This window comes from Zalophus californianus, chromosome 14, assembly GCF_009762305.2.
Source record: "Zalophus californianus isolate mZalCal1 chromosome 14, mZalCal1.pri.v2, whole genome shotgun sequence".
NCBI lineage: Eukaryota > Metazoa > Chordata > Mammalia > Carnivora > Otariidae > Zalophus > Zalophus californianus.
Window position 1 is genome coordinate 10,167,056 of NC_045608.1, and position 12,925 is coordinate 10,179,980.

Sequence of the window (12,925 nt, forward strand, 5' to 3'; positions counted from 1 at the left end):
TTTGGAAGTGAGTCATCTAGTGCAGACCATACCCAAAGGAAGGGGAGGAATTAAGCTCCAGCATCTAGAAAGGGTTAGTTTCTACATAACTTATTTAGAATTCCTTTGTAGGGAAGATTTGTCTCTTCTCTCTATTTATTTATCCTGTTTTTTTCTCTTTTCTTTTTATTTTTTTGACAGAGTGTGCGTGCACACAAGCAGGGGAGGGGAGGAGCAGAGGGAGAGGGAGAGAGAATCTTTTTTTTGATGTAGTGTTCCATGATTCATTGTTTGCGTATAACACCCAGTGCCCCATGTGATACGTGCCCTCCTTAATACCCATCACCGGGCTAACCCATCCCTCCACCCTCCCCCCCAAAACCCTCAGTTTGTTTCTTGGAGTCCATAGTAGGGAGAGAGAATCTTAAGCAGGCTTCTTGCTCCCCGCATGGAATGTCATGGGGCTTGATCTCAACGACCCTGAGATCATGACCTGAGCCAAAATCAAGAGTTGGACACTTAACTGACTGAGCCACCCAGATGCCCCTAGAGCGTTTTCATTTGATCCTTTCTTCCTGCTCTTGGCTTTGGGGCTTTTCTTTCTTTCTTTTTTTTTTAATTAATATATGCTTTATTTTGTAGTCTTAATTTTTTTTTTTAAGTAGTCTCTGTGCCCAACATGGGGCTCGAATTCACGACCCCGAGATCAAGAGTCGCATGCTCTAAGTGAGCCAGCCGGGCACCACAGGGTTTTTTTGTAATTTACAGTTTAAGAATGGACTGCAGTTACTTCACATGGCAGGATATTTAATGCCAGATGATTTTCGAGACTTGTGGTTGGACCCTCCTCTCAACCTTGACTGTATGAACTGTCAAGCCCATAAGATTTAATATAAATATTACAAAAGGTTTGGTAACTCTGCTATGTCCTTGAATTCAGGTGAAGGATAGATCAATTTCAGACCATTTCTTTAGGGCTCTGTAACAAATCTCCCTCCACCCCCCTAAAATCAAAATAACCCCTATCCCCTGAGATTTTTTTCTTGTACTGTACAGACAGCCTGGGCTGTCACAGTACTGAGAAATAAACTCATCTGATTTGTGAATCAGTTTTATTTCTTGTTCTTTCTTAATAAGCTAAGAAGCTCCAACATTTTTATGCTTTTCCTTGAGTGACTTAATTCGTTGAAATAATTCCTGTCTCGTTTGTATTAGAAAATTCTTTTATAATCACTTTATGTAGAAATACTTTTTTTTTTTTCAAGAAAGTAGTAGGGAGGGAGAAATGGGGTTGCTGTTCAGTGGGTAGAGTTTTAGTCATATAAGATGAAAAAGTTCTGGAGGCCTGCTGCACAACGATAGCATATACTTGACAGTATTGCATTGTACACTCCAAATTTTGTCAAGAGCCGGTATCTCATGTTATCTGTTGTTTTTTTTAACCACAATTTAAAAAAAAAGTGTTGAGTACAAAGCAAGCTTATGCTTCAACTTATTGATTGTATATTTCACATTTTTATTTAAAAAAAAAAAAAACAAGTTAGGGGCGCCTGGGTGGCTCAGTTGGTTAAGCGACTGCCTTCGGCTCGGGTCATGATCCCGGAGTCCCGGGATCGAGTCCTGCATAGGGCTCCCTGCTCGGCGAGGAGCCTGCTTCTCCCTCTGACCCTCCCCCTCTCATGTGCTCTCTCTCTCTCTCTCTCATTCTTACTCTCTCAAAATAAATAAATAAATCTTTAAAAAAAAAAGAGTTAGGATTTTTCAACTGCAGATTAAGGTTTTTTGTTGTTTTTTTTTTAAGTGATTTTTTTTAAGATTTTTTTTTTTAAATTTTTTATTTGACAGAGAGATAGAGAGCACAAGTAGGCAGAGTGGCAGGCAGAGGGAAAGGGAGAAACAGGCTCCCTGCTGAGCAGGGAGCCCGACGTGGGGCTTGATCCCTGGACCCCGGGATCATGACCCGAGCCGAAGGCAGACACTTAACCAACTGAGCCACCCAGGTGCCCCTTTTTTAAGTTATTTTAATAAGGCTCCACACTAGTGTGGATCCCAATACAGGGCTTGAACTCACAACCCTGAGATCAAGACCTGAACTGAGACCAAGAGTCGGTGTCCAACTGTCCAGAATAAGTTTTAAAATAAGGATGTTCTCTGCCAGGTCTTCCACTTAATATTTCATTTTAAATTCTAGCTTTTAAAAAATTATTTCTTGTGGATGTCAGTATTTCAGTGCTAAAAATCTGTGGCTGCTTTTTAAGGCCTTTCGATTTTTAAAAACAGTTGTTCAAAACGTTAAAATACTGTGTAGAGTAAGCAAAACAAATCTCCTTGGATTTCTTTTTTGCAACTTCTTCCCTAGACTATAAGTTCCGTGATGGCTGTTTGGTCACTTAACAAACTGGTTGGGCTGCTTTAACAGAGTCTAAATAATAGTGGCTTCAACAAGATAGAAGCTCATTTCTCTTCTAACGTAAAAATCCGAGCTGGCAGGCCATTTGAGAAGGAAGTGGGCAGCTTGGCTCCACGGGGTCATCCAGGGGCCCGGACACCCAGTTGTCCTTTAGGACGTTTCCTTTTCCCACACGGTTGCAGATAGCACGATGAAGCGGACAGCAAGCAGCTAGCTGCCTGTTCATGTCAAGCTTTTTCTGTGGAGAGTCAGACAGTGAATCTCTTAGGCTGTCCAGCTTCCTTTTTATTTTGGTCCCATGTTTATATATGGTCACAGAGATGCTTTAGAGTTTATAGGTTGGAGTCGTAGCAACTCTTGTTGTATGTGAAATAAGATTTTCTGCTGTTGTTTTGGGGTGAGTTTTGAGTAAGGAGAGGAAGAAGAACCTTCACCAGTGAATTTAAATTTGTTTTATGTTTCATTTTGAAAAAAATTTAATAGTACTATACCTATAATTGGACATTTTGTTTTGTCACATTTCGTCCAAGTTTTTTCCCATTTATTTACTTATTTATTTATTACTAATCTCTACACTCCATGTAGGGCTCTAACTCACGACCCCAAGATCAAGAGTCACACACTCTTCTGAGTGAGCCAGCCAGGTGCCCCACTTTTTCCTTTTATAACAGCAATCAAATGTGGCAGGTACAGCTGCCAGCACAAGTGCACCCCTCATTTCTATCCTTGGAACCCCAGGGCAATCACTAGGCTTGCAGTCTTTTTTTTTTTTTTTTTTAAAGATTTTATTCATTTGAGACAGAGAGAGAGTGCGAGCAAGGGGGGTTGCAAAGGGAGAGGGTCAAACAGACTCCCCACTGAGTGGGGAGCTAGATGCAGGGCTCGATCCCAGGACCTGAGATCATGCGCCAAAGTCAGACGCCCAACCAGCTGAGCCACCCAGGTACCCCTGCTTGCAGTATCTTTTTATATTTTAAAATACAAATACCAGTAATCTACACATAGTAGATAACATTGTTTTATATGTTTAGAATGTTCAGCCAGATGGTATCATACTGTTTTATTGTTCTGTAATTTGTGTTTTTCCACTTAACATTGATTATAACACCTGTTTTGATACACACACAGTCTCTCTTTTTGTTGCTTCTCTTCACTGTTGCAGATTATTTCACGATAGGAACACATCACATTGATTCATTCTCTTGGTGTAGACATTATTAAGAGTAACGTGTCACTAGACATCCTTTCACAGGCCTTTTAGGCTTCTGTGTATGAGTTTCTCAAGAAGCGAATGTTCAAGGTTGTCGAATATAGTTTTGCTACTACTGGACACTAACTGGTTAGTATTGCGAGTTCGGACAAACGGCACACCAATTTACCCTCTCAGCGGCAAATGGAAGTCTCTGCTACATGTCAGTATTTGATGTGGGCACCCTTTCTAATATGCTGGTTTTCTTGAATAATCCTAGAATGAAGGCAACATTATATAATGATGATTGGTGGGTTCGATTTTCAGAATTGGTTGTTTTTAGGTGAACTTAAGAGTGAAGAGTGATAAATCATCTAACCGGGACTCCTACCAAATATAGTTCACTCTGCATCTGTAATGAGATTACATTCTGCTGGTTTTCCTTGCCAATTTTTTTTTTTTCAAGAGTATCATTAGAGCCAAAAATGAAGTTTTAAAGGTGCTAGGGTCCTTTCTGGGCTGGAGGTGGGAGGCGGGGAAGAGACAATAAAGCGCTACCATCTTCTGTACCTGTGGGCCGTTTTTACTTGGAGTGAATTTATTTCTGGAACTCTTTTCCCAACTGTTTATCTGAGAATCATTAAATGTGTTGCAAGTGAATTATGAAATGATTAGATGTTAATGTGGCAAAGAAAGTGAGAATTCTCTCTTAGCTCAGAAATAGATACATTTGATTTAACATACTAAGTTGTTAATGCATGACTCTGCTTTTGAATTGTATGGTTCAAAAGTACTTTTCACTTGTATGGTGTTATTTACATTGAGGTGAATTCCCTGACATTTGATCAACATATCATTATTTAGGGTCCAACCTTTCTGTCTGCCTGTCTGTCTGTCTGTCTTTGGTAAAATGCCTTCGTTGTTTCTTTTTCCCTTTAAAAAAGTCCCAATTCCTTATATATGCAATCTTCACCTTTCAGAAAAGCAAGAGGAAAGGGCATGAATATACAAATATTAAGTATTCTCTAACGGACCAGACAAGTGGAGATCAGAGTCCCCTCCCGCCTTGTACGCCAACACCATCTTGTGCAGAGTAAGTAATAATGAAGGAAATTCTTTCTACCTGAACACAGTCCTATAGAAAAGCTTAAAAAACAGCAGGTCTTTGCAGCACACACCTGTCATTATTGTTGCCCAGCTGATTAGCGAGTGTGTCAGGGGCTTTCTAAACTAAATTTTAATTCACCTAAACCAAAGGCTGATTGGTACAGTAGCTGTGATTATGTGAGGTTGTCAGTATATCAAGTGGTGGTTCTCTAAGAAGAATCTTAAATTTCCTTTTTATGGGGTGTTGTTAATGATGGACAACAAAAGTGGGTAACACCCCTTTGGTTGTGTTAAGACTTTTTGCTTAGTAAAAGTAAATAAGTTGACCATTAATGTCCCGACACCATCATGATCTGTTAATTTTCTGGTCAACAGAGAACAGACATCTACTTTGAGCCTTTAAACCAAGAGTCTGCAAACTACAGCCCCCAGGACAGATTCTGGCCATGCCCCGTTTTTGTACAGCTCATGAATGGTTTTTAAGGTGTTATATTTAAAAAATAAATAAATAAATAAAACGGCAGCACAAAGAATATTATATGCCAGAGACTGAGTATGGCCTGCAGGGACTAAATTATTTACCCTCTGATCCTTTTCACAAGAACTTTGTCAACCCCTGTGTAAGCTAAAACGTGTTAGGAGAACATTTGTTAAATTGATTATGTGAACTGCAGTCGTAAATTATTATTTTTCTCCATATTCTAAGGTAGTCTGTGGTATAACATTTACTTTTTATTTTCCCCCAAGAGTCTTATCTCTGTTTGCTTCTGATGTGGATTTTTAAAGCCCTGCTGACTTTAATACTCTATATGCACGTTTTAGATAGCAAATATGAGGCTTGTATTTACATTTGGCTTCTAGTTAACATTGAAATGAAATTATACAGCAAAAGTATTCTCTCCACCAACCTGCCTCTTCCTTCTGCCTGCTTTTTCCTTTCCCGGTGGACTGAGGGGGAGTGTTGATATTTTAAATTGCTATCTGCAGTCATTTGCCGTGGCACCAGCTCGTCAGGGCTCTGCGTCCTGGCCAGAGAGAGCGTTCCCCGAATATCGGCAGAGCTCATGAACTCTGACGACTCCCTTATTGCCAGTGGCCTCCCCGTGCGGCAGGTTCTCTGCCTCTCCACTCCCATCATGTTCCTTACAGGGTGTAACCCAGGATACCCCGGACCCCAAGCCCCTTCTTGTCCCTCTCAGATTGGCATCTATGGCTGCTCGGTCCCCTGTCCCTCCAAGACTGCGCTGATCTCCACTCCCTGCTCAGCAGAATGGAGTCTGGCTTCTGATGCACTGGCCCTCCATCCCAGAACCCTGCACCACCACTGAGCTTCACCCTCACTGTTCCCCTTCATGTAGCTGGATTCGGGGCTACATTGGGTCTGTGGGTCTCACTGCTCCTGCACTTTCCTTCCTTGGACCTCTTGCCCGTTAGGATCCCTCTGCTTGAAATGAACACCTGTCCTTTCTGTGTGCTCTCGTCTTACCCTGCTTGAAGGTCTTACTCAAAGGCCTCATCGTATAGGCCTCCTTTGCTCTGCCCACCAGAAGAAAGGCTCGCTTTCCTCCAGCCCCAGAGAGCACGGGGACTCGAGGCTCTTACTCCACTTTGAGCTTGATATTGCTGTATGTTTATGTCTTACAGCCTGTCCTAGAACGCAGCTCCTGGGGCCTGAGTCTGCACCGTATCGGGTCCTCAAAGAATGGAGTATGTGCTTTATAAATACCGTGCGAGCTTGGACAGCATGGTCGGCGTTTTATTCATGTTTTCTTGCCTTTTTTTTTTTTTTTCTTTTCAGAATGAGAGAAGATAATGCTAGAGTCTATGAAAACGTTGGTCTGATGCAGCAGCAGAAAAGCTTCAGATGAGAACACCCACCAGGACTTCAGCACAGACCTAGGTATTTAAATGGTAGTGCTCACCGGTTGTTTATACCATTTGTGGCGTTTTTAAGCAGGCAGATCATTTGTGAGTGTTCTAGCGAGGGGCAGCATAACGAAGTTTTACAAACCACCCTCTTTTTTCTCTTCCTAAACTCCTTTTTTCTAAGCTGGATTTATTTTCAAGTTCCTTAAGGATTGAAACCAAATACAGAATTAATTCTGGGAGGGGCCAAGCTGGTACTTCATTATGGAGAGATGGCTGGTACGGGTGAGGAAGAGCCGGTGTCATTGCCCCTTCCATTTGTATTAGAGTCAGTTAACCCGAGCTGTGCTGGGAGATGATCTGTGGGGACCCGGGAAGTGGGGGGACACAGCTCTGGAGGTTTGGCATCAGGATGCCCGAGTTCTCTTCCCCCTTGGCCCCTGCTGGGGTGTATGACCCAGGGCTCTGGCTTCCCCGGGCCTGCGCCCCTCTCACCTCCACATCCCTGGGAGCTCTGTCGCTGAGAACTCCTCTCGCCTCTTCCCTGTCAGTCACCTTTGTAGACAGTGACCCACTTTGTGATGCATGTTGGAAACTCACGGTTTCAGTATTGCATGGTAAAATTCCCATTTCAATGGGTAGTGTCTTTAAAAGCTATAAATCTGCTTGAAAAATGGTTTAATGCCTTGAGAAACTTTTAGATGTGTGCTCCTTAAAAATTCTAACTTATTTCTTCCCCAGATGTGGACCTTTACCCTCTCCCTAAAAAGATCAAGACCAGATGCAAGAAAGTATATGTGAAGAATGAATTTGAATTTGGAAGGCTTGTGTTGTGGTTGACTACCTTTGGATAAGCAAAATTCGAAACCATTTAAAGACCACTGTATTCTAACTCAACAATACCTGATTACCAATTACTCATTTCCTCAGATAAGAAGAAATCATCTCTCCAATGTAGACAGTGTGATATTTTATAGAATTTTATTTTAAATTGAGGAAGCAGTTAGTTGTGCTCTATATTTTACAGATGACGGTGATTCAAATTCTACTTATTGGCATTTTCTTTTCTTTTTATAACCTTAAAAATTCAATTATTTTTCTCTTTGTGAGGGATGACAGGGCACTTATAAGAGGAAGAACGTTTTGGGAAAGGTGACAACATCCCGTGGGTGTGAGAAGAGTTTCATTTGTCATTGCTTATCCAGTAGTGGAAAATTCATTTGATGGCCTCTTTTTTTGGCTAAATGATCATTAAGCCAGTGGCCCCAGACTGTCAGAAGTCGACTTTTACCTTTGCATTGCCATTAAAAAATCATGGGAAAAAAGAATCATGGAAACTTGGGAGAAAAGGTGTGTTTTCTTCTTAGCGGATGACCAGTTACCATTCAGCCTGTTGGCTGAGGAGGTGGTGGGAAAATGTTTGTCATATTTTCTTTTCATTTGAGTCATCGTCTTGTATTTAGAAAAAAAAAAAAAAAACGCATCTGTGGATAACCAGCCAGTGTCGTGGTTATCGATTGTTGGTGACAAACCACCCCAAAATGTAGTGGCTGAAACCATACTTCTTTAGTTTGCCTCTTCCCTGTTCTTCAATCTGGCCTGGGCTCAGCTGAGCTGTTCCTGTCCTCTCGCTGGTGTTGGTGTGTGTGTGTGGTCAGCTGGTTGCCCAAAGACACTGGGACGGCTGGGCTTCTCTCTGCAGGTCCCCGGGCCTCTCCTCCATGCAGTGGCTCCAAGTGGCCCCGCCAGCAGGGTAGCTGGACCGCTTACATGGCAGCTCAGAGCTCCCAAGGGTATCAAGCAGCAATGGCCAGGCCTCCTTAGGACTTAAACCCAGAACTTCTACTGCCCTCTATTGATTAAAGCATCACAGGCCCAGCCCAGATTCAGGAAGGGGGAGTGGCACGAGGGCATGAAGCGGAGGTGTGATTCACGGGGGGCCCCCCAGAGTAATAGGCTTGTCAGAACCAGTGTCACAGGAAAACAGCAGTCGTTAGCAAAAGTAGAAGCTGCTGGTGACGTTGGGAAATGGGAGCTGCTTCTAATAGCTGGTGTAAGCTGGAAGTCAAACTGAGAAATAGAGGGCCTTCTAGAAGCTTCTTGAACCACTTCTGGCTCTGAGCATATTTTCTGAGCCATCATTTGGGGAAACTGGTCTTGTAAGGGTGGATGTGTTGAGGGGGCAGAGCATCTGAAAGCAGAACTGTCCTGTCCCGGGGCTGCCGCAGAGGGCAGTGCTCCCTCCCTGCCCGTGGTTTCAGGCAGGCTGCAGCCCAGAGGGGGCGCTCCCCACGAGGCCGCGCCTCAGACTGAATTAGCAGTAGCTCATTTTGGTTCTAATCAAGCAGTAAGATTTGCTACCGTTCTACCTGAAGTGCCTTCTCCAAAGACATCCTCTTTGCCCCGTGTATGGAATCAGCCTTCAGTGAGTATGTTTCAATGAAAGTGTCATTGGTTGACTTTGTAAAGATAATAAAATGCCACGGTGACTTGGCCATAAGTTTACGGTCTCCTCACGCAGATTCTTCTTGCTTTGGCTCCCGATCCAGCCCCGGTAGTACTTCCGTTCTGAGGTCTTTACCTCCCGTGAAACCTTGAGGTAGTTTGGGGACTGCCTCCGCTGCCATTTTCACAGACAAAATGCACATTGACCCACCCCCCCCCCACACACACACACCCACACACCCCCGTTGAGCCTAGAATGGCTCTAGAACGCAGGTGTGGCCCAGAGGTAATTACCTTCTAAGGGGAATGTCAGTAACTACTGTCTTCTTGTCAAGCCTGTAAAGAAAGAGCTTCCAGTTCAGTATTTGCAACGAGGATCTTGAATCCTCTTCTTTTTATTGCATTGTCACATTGAAATTTTCTAGTTTGCCTTGATTTTGTGGTATAGTTGAGACTCTGGACTTTGGGGGCCAAGTCTTTCACCAGCATACAAGGGTTTGATTATACAGATATATCTGCTGCATTAACGTCTCTGCCTGTAGCTTAAGATCAAGTTGTTTTGTGCTTGGAACAGAAACGCCTGATCTCGGCTATCTTTGTTTGTTACCGGACATTGATTTCATTTAGATTTCCCTCCACGAAGTCAGCAAACTATCATGTTATGTAAACTTCTGCCAAGACAAGATTGTAGTAGTCCTGAGGTTGCTGAAGTTTGCCATGTGTCTGGTGAAAAGGGGATTGCAGGTTCTCAGATGAGATTGCTCTCCCCGAGTTGGAATCAGGAAGAGAGGCCGTGAAGATGTGGGGAGCTGGAGGTGCAGGTGTTAAAAAGTAGTGGAAATGAAAGTTCCAAAGAGGTGGTTTGTGAGGAGGTCAGAGGGTGAGGGGCCAGCGCAGTCAGAACTTGAGTAGGTTGAATCAGGTTACCTGGCAAGTAGGTGTGATAGATACAGGGATGCAGTCTGCTCCTGGGTTGCTGGTAGGCATTAAATTTGCACAACATCCCGTAGCTGGTTGAGTATTTTAAAATGATAAGCATAGGGTTTTATATTTGGGGTGAAGAAATTATCTGACACATGGTATTGGGGTTTTTTTAAAAAGCCAAATTTCAGAGTCTTAAGAGTTTTTGTTTTTTTTTTAAATAAATAAATAAGACACCTCACCTCCAGTGTGTGACCCTCCTGAAAATCATGGACCTCTCTCCCACTGAATCCGTGACTTTTCAGATGCGGCTAAATGGGGATGAGAAAATTGCCGTATGACTTTCTTGGTGTTTGTACTTTCTTTATGGAGCCTAGTTGCTTTGGAACAGCCAAGAAGATTATCGAGATTATTTTTAGGGGCTATTTTACTGGGGATCTGAAGAACTAATATGACATCCTGGGTTATTTCTAGTTCAGGGGGAATGTGGAAAGAGTATGCAATTGTGAAGTGTTTTGTTGTAGCTTATTAATCCATAAGGGGAACTTAGACTGTAGACATAAGGACACACCCAGTACAGTTTCTGTTTTCTGTATGTTGTTGGGGGAATAAAGTTTTATATAGCAAGCACATGGCCTCCCTGATTTCAAGATGCCTTTATTAGGATCTGTATTAGCCCTTAATGTTGTTGAAACCTTTCTCCCTCTTCCTCTTGAAAAATAAGTTCCAAAATACAGTTTATTGTATCTTCCATCATTGAAAAGTTTGTTCTTTTTTCACTATGGGCAGTTCACACAAGGCAAAAATATTAAACAGTTGGTTTTAGTGTGTTGTATAACTTTACTGTATATCAAACTAATTTCTACAAGTTTTCATCCTAAACCTCAAATCATGTAATTAATAATTTGCCTGTTTATTTATGACATAATTGTGATCTTTTATTAATAAAAGCTAACGGAAAAGGATCCTTTATTAAGCTGATGACTAGACCTACATTTAATTTTCCTGCAGTATATGAAGTATTGTACCAGAGTATTAAAAGATATGTAATATTTTATTGATAAATCTATCCTTTAAAAGGAATACATTTTAGGATGTCATCATTTTGATGTGAATCATGTAAATGTTGATAATATGCACTGTTTATTATACATTTAGTGTTTCAAGAGATTCACTTAATTGCCTTTTTGCCCACGTATTATGTAGTCTGTTTGCAATTGTTTTTAAAAAATGACATGGAAAGAATAGTTTATGTAGAGAAACATTAGTGGATGTTAATTGTCTCCCCACCTGTATTTATGGGTGTTAGTTCAACTGCGTTGCTAGTTGCAAAGCTGTATTATCAGAGTAAACGTGTATTTGTAAACTGTATGGGAACTAAAAATTAGGAATAAAACCATTTTCTTATATTATGGTATTTAGTCATTTACTTCATTGGAAATGTCCAAGAAAAACTGGGATTATAGGTCACTCAACCTCTTATACTGGCCAAATGCTGACATTTAGCAGCTCTTATCTAGAGGATAACTTGGAATACAGAATACATGAGTCAGTTCCTCAAGCATTTATTGAGCACCCACTCAATGAATAGCTTCCGGAGGCAGGGGATTCTATTTGCAAGAACTGAGGAGTAACGAATAGAAAGTATGTCTGTGAAACATACAGGAAATGATCAGGAAACATACAAACTGAATGTAAATGGTGCCAGGTGGGGATATGGAGAGCAGATGACAGAGGAGGCTGGTAGGAGTAAATTGTATACCACAGGACACCAGCTTGTCCCTTGAGAATAGATTTAGGCTACAAGCAAACAAGGCCATTTGCTGCTTCCGACAGCACTGCATGAACAGTGGCAGAAAGAAATCATTTTATAAGAAACAAAACAGGTAGTTCTCAGTTCTCTGCTGTAAATCTAAGGAGAGATTCATATTACTCATTTACACTGTGAAACACTATTGTCCTCTCGGTCTCAACCGAGTTACTTAACGCCTATCAGTCAGATTCAGCTGGTTTCGTTGGTGAGACCAGTCCTCTAGCCATTCACAAAATAGGGAGTCCCTGGGCAATGCCAGACGCCTCCCCTGTGCTAGACTCGCGCCAAGCGGTGACTGAGACAGACATGGTGGCCACCCTCCCAGGGGTGGCATTCTAGTGGGAGCTGGGCCTTGCACGAGTCAGAAGGCAGAAATTCTAACGGATACAGGCGGTGCTTGAAGATGCAGGCTGCCCAGACAGCAGGAAAGACAGAGATGAGACAACTACTTCCAAACGATGAGGATTATGAGGAAGGGCTCTGTGCTTTACCGTGGTGGTGACCCTCTGGGGTTCCAGAGGAGGTGCTGGGTGCGCCGGCGGCCTGGAGACGCCTCATTCCCCATAATCCTTCCTGAGATCCTGGGCTGCACATGAATGAGAAGGCAGTGACAATATCTTGTCTTCCACACGTCATGAAAGAGCCTTCTGGTTCTACAGTTCCTACTCACAAGACAAACCCCCAAGAAAATGTGCAGATTAGAGACAAAGCTGGAATTCCCATAACAAATCAATTGTGGACCGAGAACTGAGGGTTTATTTGACTCGGTCATCTTGTCAGTAAAAAGCTTCTGAAGAAAGTACCTACTCACTGTTAGATCCCATTACACGTATGCTTTGCATCCAGCCATTTGCTTGTGCTCTGTGAGAGGCTACACAAAGGGACTGGCAGGACCTCGAGCGAATGGTTTCACTGCAGGTGCCGTTTCCACCCCCCCACCCAGGACCCAGCTATGCTTCCAAATAACTGAATTTGCAAAATGATAATGAGTCCAAAATAGAGATTTGCTGTTTTATCAATGGCAGCAGTTACCAATGAGCTGATACTCATGTCATTTGAGGTCAGACGATTTAAATCCCCAAGTGACATCATGATAGAAAATACCGCTCCTAAAATAAAGGTTGTGAGAAAGTGATATTGCCCTGTAAAACCCGCCGGCAGCATATGGACAAAGAGATTGCATGTGCTCCTCAGA

At 42.5% G+C, this 12,925-nt stretch overlaps 1 protein-coding gene across 6 annotated transcripts in view; it reads left to right on the forward strand.

Moving 5' to 3' along the window:
* Positions 1-11,334, forward strand: part of PTPN11 (protein tyrosine phosphatase non-receptor type 11) — an 81,671-nt gene extending 70,337 nt beyond the window's left edge. For all 6 annotated transcript variants that reach the window (XM_027575453.2, XM_027575454.2, XM_027575448.2 and 3 more), the window contains 3 exons: positions 4,559-4,671; positions 6,484-6,585; positions 7,293-11,334. In XM_027575453.2, coding sequence (XP_027431254.1) covers positions 4,559-4,671; positions 6,484-6,553 — 183 coding nt within the window. In that variant the 3' untranslated portion in view covers positions 6,554-6,585; positions 7,293-11,334. The remainder of the gene's footprint in view (positions 1-4,558; positions 4,672-6,483; positions 6,586-7,292) is intronic.
* The last annotated feature ends 1,591 nt before the right edge of the window (positions 11,335-12,925 follow it).